The 19,382-nt window shown below is 45.5% G+C and overlaps 1 protein-coding gene across 1 annotated transcript in view; it reads right to left on the bottom strand.

The window, feature by feature from the left end:
* CSF2RB (colony stimulating factor 2 receptor subunit beta) overlaps positions 1 to 19,382 on the bottom strand; it is a 292,848-nt gene that overhangs the window by 218,504 nt on the left and 54,962 nt on the right. Inside the window, exons 2-3 of the mRNA XM_069653006.1 lie at positions 10,300 to 10,460; positions 8,767 to 8,899 (exon numbers count right to left, since the gene is read on the bottom strand). Of these exons, the coding sequence (XP_069509107.1) occupies positions 8,767 to 8,899; positions 10,300 to 10,387 (221 nt within the window). The 5' untranslated portion in view covers positions 10,388 to 10,460. The remainder of the gene's footprint in view (positions 1 to 8,766; positions 8,900 to 10,299; positions 10,461 to 19,382) is intronic.

Below are 19,382 nucleotides of genomic sequence, written 5' to 3'. Positions count from 1 at the left end.
CCTGCTTGCAGCTTCAGAAAACCTTTTGACAGCAGAGGGCGCCATACGTCGTTGAGTCGAGTTCCTTCAGCGGCTTCCATCTCACACTTAGACTTGACGTCGACGCTGGTATAAATAGCACGTACTGCGCCCTTTGCTTTAGTCCCATTTTCTGGAATGCACAGCACGCTTTGAATGGTTCGATCACCGCTGTGATTCTTCCACTGCGTAATTACTCTTTTCGAGTATATATACTCTTAAAACTGGGTTTAAGAGGTGTGCAGACAGTGGTTCAAAGATGTCGATCACAGACCCGCACAGCAAATGCCTCTGGTGCCTTGGAGTGGATCACAAGGTTGAGGATTGCGGGTCTATCTACATAACCGGTAAATTACCAAAAATGTTTTTTTTTTAGAAATGAAACAACCACCATCTTGTTTTTTTCTCGATGGGAGAGGTAACAGTGGCTATAGCCAAGGATAATGGGAAATGAAAAGTAGTAAAAAAAAACATTTGCAGGTTAAAATAACTGCAAGTTACATTAGTCTTGAGGGGTGCTAGAGGGCACCAAGTGAAATTTAGGAGTTTGAGGGTGTCAAGGGACTGAGTTTGCAACAAAAAGCTTTCAGTAGCTGTAGCTATAGCTTCGAATAGACGACATCTGAAAGCAAACTGTGTCACAGAAACAGTGTGTTTTGTGGGGGGGTGGGAGAGGGCAGGGGAGGTGAGAGGGCCATCTGTAGAGTGGAGAGAGCTGGCACAGATAGGGGGGGACACTTGGTGAAGGAAAGCATTTGTTTTTCTGATATTCACGGCTATAAAGAACTCCAGATAGCCGAGGGTATACGTAGTGACAAATCACAGGGAATGGCCAGTGACATGATAGACACACAGGTCTCCCATCTATGCAGTAACCAGGGCAGACCCTGCTTAGCTTCAAAGGGAGGAAGGGGCCAGACCCCTCAGGACATGTTGCCTGATAAATGCACCAAACTTACAAGACCACTTAGAGAAATGGGTCGGCCCTTTCCTTGCTTTGCAGCTAAGCAGGATCAGTCCCAGTTACTGCATGGATGGGTGAGCGAATGGACATCCAAATTATTATATTTTTTAAACCGTGCTACCATCAGTCCTTGAAAGTTGTGCACTCAGAGACTCTTTTTTGACTTTTGCTGAATTGCATTCTGGTATTTGTAGTCTCCCAGTCAATAAAATGTTTTTTTAAAAAAGATATGTTTACAGCTACCATGGGTTTCCCATCCATGCAGTAACTGGGACGAATCCTGCTTAGCTCCAAAGCGAGGAAGGGGCCAGCCCCCTAAAGCCATGTTGCCTAATAAATGAGCCCACCTTACAAGACCACTTAGAGCAACATGGCCTATGGGGGCTGGATCCTTTCTTGCTTTGAAACTAAGCAGGGTCAGTCTGTGTTACTGCATGGATGGGACACAGTCCACAGTCCCGAATGCCATGTGTTTTCTTAGTTTTAAATAACTCATAACTAGGGTTTCCTGTTTTAGGGGTTTGTTTGTTTGACTTCCAGGGGTGCTTTTCCTGTGTTTTCAAAAACATTTCAGAATCTGTGTTTATCAGTATTTTCTCATGTGCCCCCTTTGACAAATGGCAGATAACTGTTTTTTCCAGTGTAAACGCACAAATATTCTTTTATTGTTTCATTGCATGCATAAGTAGGTTACTATCTCTCATGACCAGCAGCAAGAGCAACATAGGCCCAGGTTTGAGAGGTTCACCTCGAATTACATTGATATTGTTATGTATATAAGGTGGCAGGCATGGAGACCATTTGTTTAGGCAATGTGCAGTGAGATTACATTATTTGCCAGGGATCACACACTTTGGATCACTGATGGTGTGCTTCATTATGTCACCCACAAAGCACTCCTTTGGTCCACTTAGACTGTGCCCATTGTGTCACTGACTCACTCTGCACTGTATTGAGCCACTAGCAGTGCGCTGTATCATATCACTGGCATTGCACATCACTGAAACATTCACACTGACCTTCAGTGATCCACTGAAACCATGCTGCATCAGATGCCTGACACAGTGCCGCTGGTTGTACACCACAAACGAGCCACTGACACAGTGCTCTATTGGGTGCTTGCACTGAACTCATTGGGCCACTGACACTACACTCAATAGGAGACTCATGATGACACCATTGGATCAGAACATGATCTTCACGGCGTCCTTTTTCTTCTGCACATGCTTGATGGGGGGTGAGAAATCTGTCTCTGTCGTCTTCACCCTCTTTGCATTTCCTCTATTGCCTCTTAGCTAATATAGGCACTGTACAAATTCAGGCAGATCAGTAATAGTTTATTCCTTTCCTCTTGTTTTGGTTTGCAGTTTTCAAAGAAATCATGGAGACAAAATGGTTTAATGCCATTTCCACCATCAAGGTACTAATCTAAATGTGTGATCAGATAGTAGTCAACAACTCTGCTTTTAATGGACACTTGAATACAAATGTGTTAATCAGGTCTGCCTTCAGCCACTCGATTTATAAGCACTATGCGTGCCCTTCAGAGCAGTCAAGGTATGGGCTTGGTAGTTTATGATATCCATGTAACGAGGCAATTTTGTAAATATGGACAGGACAAGCTCTCGTTACTCCTTTAATGTGATTATCGCTTAATTTATTATAATTCCTGTTGCTTCTGAGCCTATGTTTATTTTCTGTTTAATGTTGTACTGTGCAAATGATCAAGATTTTTTTTAAATAAAAGAAATCAAGCAACAGTTTTGGCTTGTGCATAAGTATTAGGCATTGGCCAGGCACTCCTATTAGATGCCAAGTTACACCATTTTACACCTTCTACCATCAATGGCGCGTTAATACCACAACGGCAGCGCCTGGCACGTGCCTTTCCCATGCCTATGCAAAAGCCCGAAATGTTGGCATTGCTGATACTTGTTTTTAATCCAGACATATTATAAAATGATTATGTGTATCAACAAATATGACCTCTCTTATATTAGATTATGTACGAGGCCAGGTATTACACGGGAATGAAAGTATGTGGCCATGTATTATGAGAAACATAATATCCCCTACCATAAGTCAAACAGATATTCCTAGTCATCTTGGAGTCCTGAGACCTTATAAAGGAACTTGGCCTCTGGCCATGATCCTGTATTTCCTCAGTGACTTGCAATATACTTCTAATGCATGTTAGGGGGTACTTTATCCCATACCGTACATCCCTAACCACTTGCCATAGGAAAATGGCATCAAGTCTGACACTGCAATAACTTAGTGCAGGCGAGTTGTGATATCACAATGTCTGCTGTTAAAGCCAGCAGAGGGCAGAATTGCAGCTGCTCCCAGGGCACCTAATTACAGACATGATTAGCTATTCAGATTCCTATTTGGTAAGACACGTGTTACCCTACTATGCTCGTTTTGTTTGCTGCTGGAGTTTAACATAGGAGAGCAATAGTCTATCTACACGTTGAAACTTGCGTTAAAGCACAAAAAGAGCATTCAAGCTGCTAAAATACTTTTTGGGAAAAATTACAAGCTGCATATTAACATTTCTTTTTTCATCTGACTGAACACATTCATTCCACACAGATTATATGTATCAACAACGAGAAGATCTCTTGCACTGTAGTAAGCTGCAAGTCGCCTTGGAGTTCCATACCCTCGGCCTTGTTCCTCCATTTAGTCACGAGGTTCCTCGCGTTTTCCCATGTATTTGTCGAATTGACTAACACGATTTCACCTTCGTTAACTATGCATATAAATGTTGTGCTTCTCAATGCACTGTCACTTAAAATGGTGAGCCACGTGCTGAAAGCCAAGTTAGACTGTGAGTGCAACATTTAAAAATGCCTTAGAGTGAATTCATACTCAAGGTGGATACAAATGTGTGCTGTAGAATGATGGGGCATTATGTGTCCTACACTCAAAGCCCCCTTTAAGGATTTATGAAGCAGCAGGTGAGGTTATTGGTGTTTGCTGAAAGCCAATATGATAGTGTGCAATGAGTCAGTTTGCAAAGTGCTTTACCTGCGAAACTAACATATTCTAAAACGAATAAAAGCAATGTTTGCTTTTTGCTGTCCTAGTGTGGCTGGATTTGAGAGCCAAATCTATAGCTATAACACGTTCCTCTCTAAATACAGGGGCTTGCATTTTGGACTTCAACTCCCATCACCTTTAGCCAGCATAGTTAATGGCGTGGGATCATGGGAGATGTAGTCCAATACATCACCAATTGCTTCCATACAGCGTACAATCAATGGCTCAGGCCATATCCCGTCCCCACAATAGGGCCATCTAGCGGCTTGTAAAAATATCACAAGGTCATGCATTCACGTAGGTGGCAACAGAGAAAGCCCAACGGGGGTCGGGAGGGCAGATCACCTGCAATGCATCTGCCATTGAAGGAAAACAATGCAGAGCAGCAAAGTATCGACTCCCTGGTTTGGGGACAAAATTAATTAATTGAAATAACTGTGTTTATTGGAGTCCCATGAAAAAGGAAACAACAATCCCAGGGGTCAAATACCAGATTTTTTCAGAATTACTGAAAAACAGAAACCCTACTCATAACACACGCATAACTTTTTTTTAAACCGTGCTACTATCAGTCCTTGAAAGGTCTGCACCCAGAGACAAATACTTTGCCTTTTGTTGAATTGTATTTTGGTATTTGTAGTCTCCCAGTCAAGATGGAGGAATAATGCCACACTTGTACACTTTTAGCCTAACATAGTTCTATGAGGATTTATATATTTGAGTGACACTACGGTATGTAAACTTTAAAGTTATCTTTATAAAGCAGAGTATTGTTGAAAGTCAGACACGGGGGTGAGGAGGGGAAATGATGAGAGGGCAAGTAAGTCATGAGTATTTGCCTATGATGTGGCAAGAGAGTTTGCAATCCTGGACACTGGTGCAGTTATTTTCCCCTGACTGTGGCTGCCTTTCAAGACACAAGTAAAGGACACATGTGGGTGGACAGCATAACCTTTTTCCAGAGGGCAGACGCACCCCCTTGGGTTTTTTGAGGTTGGCAAGCTTGCTCAAGTATTTGGCTACTAGGATTTTGCTCAGGTTGTCATGCTGCCAGTGCAGATGCTTATTCACAAGACCACAAGCAATTGTTTCGTATTGGGATTTTGTTTTCCAGGGAATATTTTACAACAGATTGCTGGGTTTAAAAGGTGAGCACCTTTTATACTCTACCAGGATATTTATTGGAACATTTCCTCTCTCAGGTTCTTTTCCTGGTATTCATTACTTTTTTTTAAAGTCCAATGCTATTTTGTCTTGAGCACTTTCGTCTAATGAGTAGGTCTATTGAACTACATTTATATATCTCAATTTAAGATATATGTTCACTTACTGTGCATATATTCACGGGTGCCAGCTTTTTATTTTCGCTATGGGGGCAAAAGTACCTGGGCATATGTTATTCCTGCAGCTAGTCATTTTTTCCCCTTTTATGTGCTGCTTAAATGTGGTTAGTTGGGGTTGTGCGATGTATCACTACAATCACCAAGAGATCGGCCATAAAACACGGGGCTTGCAGCACGCTGCTTAACCAAAGGGTGCGATCCACAGCAAATAATTCAATCTGACTGCACATTGCCTAAAAACATTGGTAGTTCTCAAAGCCTGCAATATTTTATACATAACAATACCACTGTCAAAACAGGTCAAAATCAGTTTAGGATTGATGAACATCTTTGAGAGATGGGTTGCAACTAGCTTAAAATATAGAGTGTCCATGCCCAATGGCCATGGACAAAGGCCACGGCTAGTGGTCTGGTAATGCTTTAAAATGGACTGTGCCCCCTGGCCATGGCTGAAAGCCATGGCTAGTGGTCTGGTAATGTTCTAAAATATACAGTGGGCACAGCCATAGGGCGTGGTCAGTGCCGTGTGTTGAAGAAATCTATGGAATAACAAAACCCTGGAAATTCAAGGAAAAAACCTAAGTTAAAGGGATGTTAAGGTAAGAACTTAACGCAACAAAATACCTGAAATTCATCTAAAGCCACCTTAACTTCACACACCCTGTTGCGCAACCTACAACCACAATTGTGGCATCACAGAACACGTCACTGATAACATCACACATTGAGTCACTGGTGACAACACTAATTACATTGTATATAACTGATTACATCAAAATTGGCATTAGACATAACATGATTAATAAGTTAGCTCATAAAAACTTTGATTTTCGTAATAACAATTTAGACGATGGCCTTGGCCATGACGAAGGCTGTGGTCACTGGTCATCACCAAACACCATAGCTAGTGGTCAGTTAGTGTTGCAACATAGCAATGCGCATGGTTAAAAGCCATGCCTAGTGGCCCCTCACTGTTTTAAAACATACAGTGGGCAACGTTGAAAGCTGTAGTCGGGTAGCCATAGCTAAAGGCCATAGCTAGTGCCCATAAATATGCTAGAATATACAGTCATCACAGCCATAGGCCATTGCCACTGCCTAGTATTGTGTTGAAGACAATGGCTAGTGGCTGGTTAGTGTATATAATATACAGTGGGCATGGCCGAAGGCCATAGATGGGGTCTGGTTGGTGTTGTATAATACAAAGTGGGCACGACTGAAGCCCATCTCTTATGGCATATTAGTATTTCGAAATATACAGTGGACATGGCCAAAAGATGTATAAATTGCTCATGGTCAAAGGACATGGCTAGTGGCCTATTTATATATAAGTATATATAATGGGCAAGATTGTGACCACTTGTCAGTATTGTACTAAAGCCCATGGCTGGTGGCTTATTATATAATATACAGTGGACACAGCTGAAAGCTGTAGCTACTGGTGAAGGCCAAAGTCTATAGTTGGTGGCCTGTTATTGTTTTAACATATAAAGTGCACAAGGGTGAAGAATATGGCCAGTGACTGAAGGCCATGATTAGTACCCATTAATGTATTAAAATATATTGGCCATGCACACTGGCCATGGCTGAAGGCCATCCTTAATGCAGGTTACTGATGTAATGTAATTAGTGATGTATAATCGCTACTTGAGCAAAAAACCCTCTTTTTTGTTCATGGGGTGCTTGTGAGTTAAGGGTATAGAGGGAACTGTGTAGAGGGAACTGTGAAAAAAACAAAGTCCCCAAGGTACCCCACCTTAATACACAAAGGGAGTTCAGACTAAGTGTGTTCCAGTAAAACAGAACTGCTGTTCGTGAGTCAGCAGTTACATGAGGTCCGTTTTATTTGGAAAACCATGGGTAAAATCCGCACAGAGCGGAGTACACTTCATGGCACCGAGATTAATTATAAAACAAAACTAAAACAGAACAACAAAAAATCTTTGTATTCCACTATGATAAGCATACATTAATGATGCATCGCTGCATTTATAGTGCTGTTAGTAACACTTGTGAAAGAGCAATTCATGATAGAAATCAAAACAGCAATCCAACGGGTACTGCTCCATCAGCACGTCACCCGCAATGTGCCCTTGTGATGGTCAGGGTGCAGAGCTTGCCTCTGTCTCATACACTCGGTCTTCACCTCACTGGCAGAGGGCTTTGGAAAGTCAACTCACTGAACTGCGGTCCATTGAATTTTTCCTTAAGTGTTTTTCCTAAAGTGAATCAAATAAGGAGAGGGAGAGTCCCTCTTTTATAGGCAAAAGCCCACAGGTGACTGGACTAAATCAAGCCTCTATTAAACGGTCCAATCCATGTTATTGAGACAAGTGGTATTTGCCTTCTGACATAATACCCAAAGTGCTTTGTGTTATAGGAAGTGGAGGGGCCCGGAAGGAAAGAGGGAAAAGGAGAGACACAAGATTTTGGATTCCTCCTCCAGTCATGCTAAGCTCCCTTTCTCTACACTAACTCTGCCTTCTACCCTTGTCAATAGCATCAAAGGTCCTTTTGGTATGCAGAACCCTAGTGTGAGGCTAGTCCTTTTGGGATGGGTGTGCCCTTTGATTTCTGTTTTCCAGATAAGATCCCGCAGAGGGTTGTTACCAGACCTCACAAATGATGAAAGGAGATGCCGAGTCAGTCAGTCGCCTGCCCTGCAGAGTGGCAATGTCAGGTTCTCTGACCCGATTACACACAATCCTTCCATGGATTTCCTTGGCTCACAGTGCTGACACATGTATGATCTTGACCTGAAAAGCTTCTTATAGTTATGTGGATTACTATCAACCATGCCCTAAACTCCCGTTTGGCTTTATGCTTAAAGATTAAACCATCACCAGAATAAAAATTCCTCATGACTATTTGGTTTTGAACAGAGATGTGAGACTTTAAATGCAGCCTTTTTACTGAAATGGCTTGGCTGTCACAGCAACTGTCAAATGGGTGCCTCTGCCCCTGCACCTGCTCTCTGCCTTACCTATTTCCCAATAATGAAGCACTAGGAACCTTATGGAGCACATGAACATTAAAAAGGCAACTAGCTAGAAAGATTGCTAGCAAAGTATGTTTTCTTCACTTTGAGCCTACATCTTCGTCACAGGAGAATGGGGAGTTGCATTCAAAACGTCATCAAAGTCTTCACTCACAGCTCTTAGTGCTAGGGAAATGAAGGCTCTGGAAAACGCTGCTCTGATGTTTTTGTGGATCTTGCCCAAGTGCAGAATCTGCAACCTGTGACTCTCCAAATGTTTTGCACTGAGACTCCCATGATCCCTCACCATTGTCTATGCTGGCTTTAACTGATGCGATTTGTAGTTCAAAACATCTAGAGAGCCAAAGTTTCCCGATCTCTATTGTGAGGCTTGTTGGAGACAGTGACATTTGACTTACATGCCATAGTTTTGCCAGTGGTAGAGGCGGAGCTTCAGGAATCTCCGAGCGTCCACAGTCTCCTTCCAAGTGCATGTGGTCTGCGTCCGGTAGTTGTTATAGCACTGCAAGGTGTCCAATGGGGATGACGCCCCTGACAGAGGGAAAATTGGTAACAAATGATAGTGTTAGTTGCGAGTTGGGCAGAGCACTAGAATGTGCAGATCACTGCGCTGATCATTGTAATAAGTAGATCCTGCTGCCATGAGGGGTTCTTAAAAGATGGTGCTCTTGCATTTTGTCGAGGTTTAAAGTGGGTTTGGGTAAGAACCGAGTCACCGGGTGCTGGCTCAGAGATCTTATTGTTGAGTGTGTAATTTAGATTTGGACTCTTAAGAATAAATGAGAAATCGTGTCAAAGGGTGATTTATTTACACGCTTAAGCCGACACGTGTTTCGACCCAACATGGTTCTTTTTCAAGGCATGTGTGGTGAGCACATAGATTATAAGGTGGTGGTGACCGCCCATCTTTATGCAGAGGCCCTACTGGCCTTTCAGGTTAACCAGCCAGAGCCCCATACTGAGCTCACCACCACCTTATATCTATGTGCTAACCAGACACGCCTTGAAAAAGACCCGTGTTGGGTCAAAACACATGTGGGCTTAAGTGTATAAATAAATCACCCTAAACATGAAGTGACGAGATTTCTCATTTATTCTTAAGAATCCAATCAAATTACGCAGTCAACAATAAGATCTCTGAGCCAGCGCCCGGGTGACATGATTCTTACCCAAACCCATGATAGTATTAGTTGGTTAGATAGTGTGATGGGTTCATGTGCATGTGGCAGAGATTTGTGAGTTATCTGCATGTCACACATTTTCATCCTGGCTAGGCCGATTACAGAAGTTGAAAGGAAGAGTGCCATTGAGTTGGAGAATTAATGATAGCTGTTATTGACTGGTAGTAAGCCACAAGAATGTTAGGGAGCTCTTTATGAGAAATAGGTATCATTGGGCCTCATTCCGAGTACGGCGCTAACCAATGGCGCTATTAACGCCTTGGTTGACGCCGTACCCGGACCGGCAGCGCCTTGGTGGATGGCGGAATTACCGCCCCATTCCAAGGTTGGCGGGGCGGTAATTCCCCAATCCCCATTTACCCTTCCCCATTCCCATTCTTGCCCCATAGGGCATAATGGGAGTGGGGAAGGCGTCAATTACGCCACCGTAAATTACGGTGGCGTAATTTACATCAAGGTCCCTTAGCGCCATGGTTTTTAACACCTGCTAAAAGCAGGTGTTAAAACCACCATGGCGCAAAGGGAACTTGGAGTATGGCGGTAAGGGATTACCGCCACCGCTCTCGTTAGCGGTGGCCGCTATCCCTTACCGCCATGCTCGGAATGAGGCCCATTGATGCAGTAAAGTGGGCGATAGGGTAAAGAGAGCAAAGGTGGAAATAAGAAGTGGCACTCAGTCAAAGTAGATGCGCCTGGTGCACAACATATCAGGGAGGAAGATACAGCATGAGTTGCAGGAGGAAGAGGTACCTTGATTTGCTCCTTTTCCAGTGACAAGGACCAGCAGAAGGCTAAGTGGGGCCCATCGACTGCAGAGATCACCACAGGGCAACAGCATCTTCCTCCCTTAGAAGATGCCTAGTTGGGCTGGACTTCCTCAGTGGTAAAACCCACCTTCAGTGCTGACTGTCCTGTGGACAAAAAGAGTCAATGAGGGACACGTTGTACAGGAAAGAGCCACCGCGCTTTGGATTATCCAACTGAGCCTACTGTATAGCGAGCAACTGTGGTGTAAACAAGGTGTATGTCTCATTGTTTCAACTTGGGTGGGTGTCTTTCTCTTTCCCACATCCTCTCTACTAATAGGTGTGAGCTGTATCTTGTGTGGGTGGTGGGGGGTGTTTGTCAGTGTTTTACTATGTTTGGTGTTGTATGCCAATGCATATTGACATCTCTGTTGTTTCTGTTTGGCTATGTCATTTCCCCATTGCTTTCTCATGGTCTGAAGCTGGTACGCTTGCACAAATGTCTCTTGCGTTCAAGTCGTTTTTCTTGGTAGTCGCTGTTGAAACATTTTCAAGGAAAGGCTATGAGTGTTATTCGTGCATGTGGGTGGCGATTGCAATACTCGCACTTAGCATCTGTCTGTATCACTTCCTGAGTACATGCGCATTTGGAGTGGGTACTTGATTTCGTTGGAGCTTGCTTCCGGTTTCTTCACTTAGCATCGTCTGGGTTTGGCTCTAGCCAAGTGTTCTTTTGCGTGTTGTTTTTTTGGCTCAGGTTGTGCTCAGTGCTGGAAATGGAAACAAATTACTCTGGGATCACAATCCTCGTGAGGGGGAGGCGGGTGGAATTTGCGGGGCGTGGCCCTAGGCCTGGTCACACAACACAGTGGGCCTCATTACACGGAAGGCGGTAATCCAGGGTGCTATTAGCACCCTGGACCATGCCGGTAAATTACCGGCACCGCCTTGGCGGAAAGGGGATTTACCGCCCCATTCCAAGGTTGGAGGGGCGGTAAATCCCCCTTCCGCCATTGCCCTTCCCCATTCCCATTTCTGCCCCATAGGGCTCTATGGGAATGGGGAAGGCGCTAATTACGGCACCGCAATTTTGCGGTGCCGTAATTAGCTCCGAGGTCCCTTAGCGGGTTGGTACTTAACGCCTGCAAGAAGCAGGCGTTAATTCCTCCAACCCGCAAAGGGACCTCGTAGTACGGCGGTAAGGGTTAACGGTCACCGTTGCCATTAACGGTGACCGTTAACCCTTACCGCCGTCCGTGTAATGAGGCCCAGTATCTCTTCATGGAACCCAAGTCTGGTGATTTACAGAAAAGCAAGAAGCATTTTGGGAACATAAAAATGCCTACAATTTTAAATTTGAAACATGTTTGTGATAGTGATTCAGCAAGAAACCTTTATGAGTGAGTAATGGAAGTTGGACTCTGCTCTTGTTATTGGTAACAAATAAAATGTTTGTAAATTGCACAACATGTATACCAATTTAAGCAGGGTGTGCGGATGTGGCTGTGTCTGCATTCTGCAGGGCATGGGGTGTTGGAGCTGATGGTGGCGGAGAAGTTGTGGTCAGTCTAGGATGTGACATTTGCAGTGGGTGGGGCTGGTGATTCTTTGCTCAAAACCCATGTCCTTGAGTCCCTTTGCAAGAGCTTTGGCTGGTTTGTCTTTAGGGTCGTTGAGGCCCAACTTTAAGTCACCAAGAAGAATAGTTTTGGTAGAGGTTTTAAGGTTATCTCCTAAGAGATGGAGTAGGTTACCCTGAAAGTCTGCAACCGGGCCTGTGGGCCGGTACACAATATGCATGGTAATTGTGCAGTTGGGGAAAATGGAAAGTTTGGCAGAGATGGGATCAACGTTGCCTTCCAATGGGGAGTTGACTATTCTGAGGGACAGAGCTTCTTTGACTATGATAGCTATTCCAGCCCTTTCATGTGCTGTCTGTCCCGCCGGTGAATGGTGTAGGTATGTTAGGTGTTCTTGCCCCCCTGCTACTAAGGTAAAAACATACATGCGTTCCCTCATGAAATTGAACAAACACATTCAATACAGCAGTGGTGGCACCCCATTTGGCCAATTTCTGCCACTGCAGGTTGCGGTTCACAGTCAAATGTGGCCTGAAAGTCCACAAAGACTACATAAATTGGTGGGTTTCCCTTATTCCTTACAGCATTAATTAACAACTTTAGTACTAGCAGATCATGTGAAGTAGAGAAACCCTGACAGAAGCCAATCTGATAGGGTCTTACGATTTTAGCATCCTCAGCCAATCTATTTAGCTCCCTTAACAGCATTGCAGCAAAATGTTTACCAGTGACATTGAGCATTGACAAGAGCCGATAATTTGCAGGTTCTAATCGGGAATTCTTTTTGAATACGGATACCAGGATGGCTTCACGCCAGGAAGATGGAATTTTTCCTTCCTGGCACACATTTTGGAATAGGAATATTAGAATGTCGACCCATTCTTCACAGTTATTTTTTAATATGACATTCGGGAAACATTTTTGACCAGGCGCCTTAGACCTCATTGTCCCGGTGTAGGAAGGAAAATACTTTTCCAAGATGGCCACCATGGAAAGGGAAGGTGGGGTTCCATACAGGGCCCCTCTTTGCTTTCCATGGCAGCCTGCAGAAGGCAAAGAGAAAACCCTATGACCGTATTACTGCAAGCACATTTTTCTTCCCTTTCAAACCTATCCCAATTTCGAACAACTTTACCACAAATCCGGTCCCAAGTGGACATGGCCACTTTAACCCCATGTGTTGTCCCTTGTGGTCATGGCCAGTAGCCAGATTGTCTGGCTCATGACCTTATTCCGTGAGCCGGACAATCTGGCCACTGCCCATGGCTACTGGCTATACCTCAGTCACCAAAAACATATATCACTATTTTTTATACCTACATTATGACACTTGTTCAAAAATAAAACACGGGCACATTTGCAAAACCATTCTTTCAGATCCTTGCCAATGCTCCTTCCACAAGTTTGCTGGAAATCCACACGTTTTATTTTTTTCAAACGTGTGAAATGTATGCACATACAATAGTCATATAACCTAGCCCCCACTTGACAAAATCCATATAGATTTTATGAAAACATTTATATGTAGATCTAAAATATTTTTGCAAACTTTTGTGTAGATTCGACAAATTGCACCACATTTATAAGCCTTTAGAATATTTTGGGACCCCCTCAAATTTTGCCCCTCTTGACAAAATCCCACCAAACTTCTCAAAAGCATTTATACCTAGATCTATTATCAGTTCCCCAGCTTAAGTGTAGATTTGTCAAATGGCACCTCATTTATAAGCCTTTATATTATTTTGGGACCCCCCTCTAATTTCGCCCCCTCTTGACAGAATCCCACCGAACTTTGCAGGCTCCTTCGGAATCTGGTTCAGAATATAAATGCAGAATTTCATGCAGTTTAATTAAGTGGCGCCAAAGGTATTGGCCATTCAAGAACTGCTTTCCACCAACCCTGTAATGCAGAGGTGTCCGCGAACACAGGCTGTCCGCGAACATCCGGACTGTTCACGGACTTTCGCGGCAAGAAACACCAGTATTTTTGCTTCTTGCAACCATATCCCATCCCATCCTCCTCACTCCTCACCTCCCCAGTGAATATTTGTTAAGTTTGACAAGTGCAATGTTGTGTTTTTTAATATGTTTTTACTGCGATGTCAGCGGACACTGGCCGCAGTCCGTGAATCCAAGATGGCGGGCGTTTCCAAAAATCTGATGCACTTTCACGCTTTTCACCATCTAATCAGTGGGCGAGTCCGATGTCCGCGGACACCACGTTGCCCTCTAAGCCAATCAGAGTCCTGTCCGCGGAGCGAACAGGGAAGTGTGTCCGTGGAGCAGAGCGAGATATCACTCATTTTTATGGTCCTACTTTTTGGTTGTTTTAAAAAAAACTACTGGACGGATTTCCATCCAATTTACAAAAGCACGCTTTCGGGACAAAGCCGCCACTCCTGCCGCAAATTTGGTGAAAATCAGTCCAGCGGTTTGGGCTGTAGGCATGAGCAATGTTTTATCTCCATTCAGTGTATGGGAAAATAAGAAATTTTGGGTCCCCCCGATAACTTTGCCCCCCCTTGACCAAACCTCACCAAACTTTGCACAATAATTTACAGTGGGCCATATACATTTTCTTTGCAAATTTTGGTGAGGATTCATTCAGGGGGAGAGAAGTTATAAGCCGCCCAATATAACATTTATATTTTGAATAAAACATAACATTGTCTTACAATCTCTTTCAACACCACACCTTTTCTTATGCTAGGAATGGTACTCACGAATCTTTGGGTTTTATCGGAAGGTCTGTAGAGGAGAGAAGTGTCCCCCCGGGAGTCCAGAGACCGTGAGTAGTACTCTGTGCACCCAGGGGCCCACCCCCTGGGAAACCCTCGTGGGGAAGAAAACCCAGAATCAGACAGGTTCCGATTGTGTAGAATGGTAGTCCACAGGATCAATGAAGAAGTAGAGTAGTAAGCTTGCTGTTCAGTAGAAGACTGGATGCGGAATACGAGTAATCCAAGGTAAGTTGCTGAGGAGGAACTCAACAATGCCAGGAGAAGTGAACTGACACTCGAGAGACGAGACTCCGGATGTAGAAGAGGAGAAAGATACAAAGTGACAGCAGGAGGAGAGGAGCCGTGGGTAAGTGAGGCCGACGGTGGAAGGAGGAAAGGAGCAGAGAGAGGTATGTAAAACAGAAGCAGCGAGCACAGAAGTGGCAGACGCCGGAGCGGAGTAAAAGATGCCGAGAGGGGCTAGGGGTGGCAGACGCCGAGCAGAAAAAAGACTAGGAGCAGCTAGCACGGCAAGCCGTGTGGAAAAAGAAGCCGCGAACGGCCAGAGTTGGCAGACGCCGAGCGGAGGAAAGGCGCCGTGAGCAGCTAGCACGGCAAAAGCCGAGCGGGGAAAAGAGCCGCGAGGCCAGAGGCGGCAGAAGTCGAGCTGAAGGAAGGGAAAGTAAATTCGAGTGTAAGGACTGCAGGAGAGCACAGAACCAAGGTTCAGGGGTCCAGGGACCGGGAGCAATGCATACACGGGAACGAGTAGCAACGCAGAGTGTGTTAGTGATTCAGAGTATAAGTAGGAGTGATCACGCTGATATCTGAGTGTGAGAACTAGACCTGCACTGTTAGGAAGTGGAAACGTGATCCAACAGGCGCCATCTTGAATTCCACTGGGTGCGCCGAGGATGGTGAATCTTCCAGTGTTTCCAAAGACTTCTAGGGGTTTTCCTAACAGTATGCCCCTCCCGTGGGGTGGAAGGTCCGGGTTTCCACAGGTGAGACCTGTGGAATCGGCGCACCAATGTAGGTGCATGAACTGCAGAAGCTGGTTCCCAAGTCCTGTCAGAAGGTCCATAACCTTTCCAATCGAGGAGATATTGTAGAATTCCTCGATGGTATCTGGAGTCCGCTATGGCCGAAACTTCATATTCTTGTCCTTCAGAGGAGTCAATAGGCAAGGGTTTGTTTCTATCTTGCCTTTAGAACCTGTCTGAAACATTGGCCTTTAACTGAGAGACGTGGAAGACATTATGTATCCTAGACCATGAAGGAGGTAACTGAAGGCGATATGCCACCTTCCCTATTGCTCCGGAAACCGTAAATGGACCAAAAAATTTGGGGGACAGTTTAGTGTTAAGACGGATTTCTGAACTCTGTACTGGTGGCGCAGAAGTTCAGAAGGCCAACCTAATTACTTGGAACAGGGTAACCTCTGGACGAGCCAGACCAATCAAGGTAGCGATCGCGGCGGTCAAGACTAGGTCTCAAGAGGGGTGAGGGTGACTGAAAGCCCGCAATGAGCACACAAAGCAAGAGCGCTTACAAACTACTCCAAACAGTTGTTATATCAAAAATATATACACATTTATTTTAAGGCCTTTAAAATAATGACCGTAGCGAGAAAATCACAATATCACAATATTAAGCCAACACATACCATATCAACACAATATATATACAAATACGACAGTCTCAAGCATTAGAGGCACGAAATGTGTATTCCACCTGCAAGGGAAGGAAAACAGGCAGTGCGATAATGCTTTAGACTCAGTTCGCCTTCAGAGGCACCTAACTAGATGGAAGTCCGAGCCCTGCGAAGAGTGGAGCCTTGTGCTCAAAGTACCTGCACACGCTGGTGCCAACGGGCAAAAGGAGAAGCTCTTCGGAGGAAGTCAGGCAGTTCGGGTTAGTGCACAACAGAAGAAGAACAGGTTCCGCGACTCAAGCGCAGCATCCACAGTGAGCAGAAGCAGAGCGCGAGTACGGACAAAAGGGTGCTGTTTTTACACAGCGGGGAAAAGCAATGCGCTACTGCAGGAGGGCGACCAGATCCTAGCTATACTACTCACCGGTCCCCGATGCAAGCAGACCCAGGCTTCTCCACGTTAGTTTCAGCAGCTGGCAGGTTCAGAAGAGCCGGGAATGCCTCGTCGTCGTGTAGAGAAAAAAGACGTCCCAATCGAAGAAACCTGCACAGTTTTGTCACCACAGCAGGGCAACGGAGCGGCCGTGTCTATCTGAGCCAAATGTACACTACTCACTTCAGACTTGGGAACGCCAAGTGTACTAAGCGTGTGAGAGTGACAAGGACTCGAAATACAACACAACCTGGCGGCGGTTACAGAGCAAGACTCCCTTGTAAGCTGGTCAGTCAACTGGATGGCCCAGAGACGCTTCCGAAGGCTTACTGGCAGGAGATGATGAAGTCGCCGAGAATAGCTGTTCCTGCTATTCCAAAGGTCGAAGCACCAGTACAGGCCTTCTGGTTTGATCAAAGGAGGAAAGGGTTTCACAGGACGACAGCAGTGCAAAGCAGGATTCCTTCAGCGGGTCACCAGCGATTCCTCGGTCCAGCCTCTTGGTTGCAGGATACTTGGCTCCTGTATTCCTTCGTTCGTGAGAACTCAGGAGATCGACATGGTAGTGGTGTTTCCAGCCCCCTCTTATCCACGGTTCCCTTCGCGCCAAAACGGAGGGGAGCCAATGGGAGATCCGCTCATCAACACACACACCATTCGTGGACCAATCACGGACCACGGTGGTCCCAGGCATTCACACCACCCTAGACTCTCTGGCACCCAGGATGTGTATTGGGACCAGACATCCCAGCCCACACCCTGGAGGCACACAAAAGACATGTAGAAGCCCGCGAAAGCATCCGTGTTTCGCGGGAAAGTACATGCCCAAATAAGGAAGGCCCCGGGTCGCTCGACCTGGGGAAGGTGAAGGGAGCAAGACGGTCAGCGGACAGGACAAAGGAGCCTCGTGGTCTGGCCATTTTGGGAGCCAGGCCACCATTTTGGGTTCAGCGCGAAAAATGCGCTCAGAACGCCAAAAGGAGCTCAAAATACACAAAACGATCGCTGCCACCATTCCAGTCCCTGAATGACTTGCACCGATCAAATACAATCCTAAACGAGTATCTAGGGCCTGTAGAAGGCTAGAGACCCAAGAGAGCTGTAACTTAGTTTACAGTGCCCTCTTGTGTCATGTTGCACTAAAGCCGCAACATGATAAAAGAAACTACGGGAAACAGCGTTCCCCGGTACTGACTGTCTTAAGGGCATGTCAGTTTCCCCATAAGAAAAGGAGCGAAAGCCCAGAGGAGTGTGGCAGAAGGCTGCACTTCTCTGGCAAAGTCAAGAACAAGGTGAAAAACAACAGCAAAAAGTTTAGGGGTTGCCACATGGAAGGAAAATTACCTACAATTACGAAATCTTTCCTAACACTCGCCCCTCCCAGACTATGGACAGGGGGAACTAATCCACCCCTGGATGAGTCTCTTGTTCAGGTCGGTTAAACATTCTGGACAACCCATCAGCATTGGTATGTTGGACACCTGGCCTATGCTCAATAGTGAAGTCGAAGCCTTGTAGACTTATGGACCACCTAAGCAACTTTGGATTCTCCCCCTTCATGTTCATTAGCCACTTTAAAGGCTTATGGTCAGTCTGCACAGTGAAGCGGGTCCCATAGAGGTAGGGCCTCAGCTTCCTTAGGGCCCACACAACAGAGAAACATTCTTTCTCTACCGTGGACCATCTGAGCTCTCTGTCCTTAAACTGGCGACTAATAAAACCGATAGGGTGTTCCTTACCCTTCTCATCTACTTGTGATAGTACAGCTCCTATCCCAGTGTCAGAGGCGTCCGTCTGCACGATAAAAGGTCTTTGATAATCAGGGGCCCTGAGGACAGGGGCCTGGCACAAGGAGTCTTTTAAGCCATTGAAGGCCTTCTCACACTCGTCGGTCCAAGTTACCTTCTTGGGTTTCTTCGGAGTTGTGAGGGCAGTCAGAGGGGCAGCTATGGTGCCATAGTCTGCCACAAAATTGCGGTAAAACCCTGTGAGTCCTAAGAAGGCTCTCACTTGGGTTTGCGTAGTGGGGGTAGGCCAGTCTTGTACTGCTTGTACTTTACTGGGTAGAGGCTGTATCCTCCCTCCACCTACTTCATGTCCAAGGTAAACCACTGAGCCTTGTCCAATCTGGCATTTACTAGCCTTTATGGTCAAGTGGGCTTTCTGAAGAGCCTGGAGCACAATCCCGAGGTGTTTCACATGGTCTTCCCAGGTGGCACTGAAAACTGCTATATCGTCCAGATATGCAAGACAGAATTCGTCCAACCCATTCAACACATGATTCACAAGCCTCTGGAAAGTGGCAGGTGCATTCTTCAACCCGAACGGCATTACCCGGAATTGGTAAAGGCCGTCTGGAGTAGAAAATGCTGTCTTCTCCTTGGCATGTTCTGCTAAAGCTATTTGCCAATAGCCAGCAGTGAGGTCAAACGTGCTGAGGTACTTGGAGGCACCCAAAGTATCCACCAGCTCATCTGTTCGAGGCAAGGGGTGTGCATCTGTCTTGGTGTCAGCATTCAGAGCCCTGTAATCCACACAGAACCTCAATTCAGAAGTGCCTGCCTTTGGAACCAAAACCACAGGGCTGGACCAAGGACTACTAGAGGGTTCAATCACCCCAAGGTCTAACATCTTGTTGACCTCGGTCTTAATATAAGACCGTACTTTATCTGACATCCTGTATCCCCTACTTTTGGTAGG

Source organism: Ambystoma mexicanum, chromosome 3q, assembly GCF_040938575.1.
Source record: "Ambystoma mexicanum isolate Mex_15411 chromosome 3q, UKY_AmexF1_1, whole genome shotgun sequence".
Taxonomy (NCBI): domain Eukaryota; kingdom Metazoa; phylum Chordata; class Amphibia; order Caudata; family Ambystomatidae; genus Ambystoma; species Ambystoma mexicanum.
This window is presented reverse-complemented; position numbering and strand designations above follow the sequence as displayed.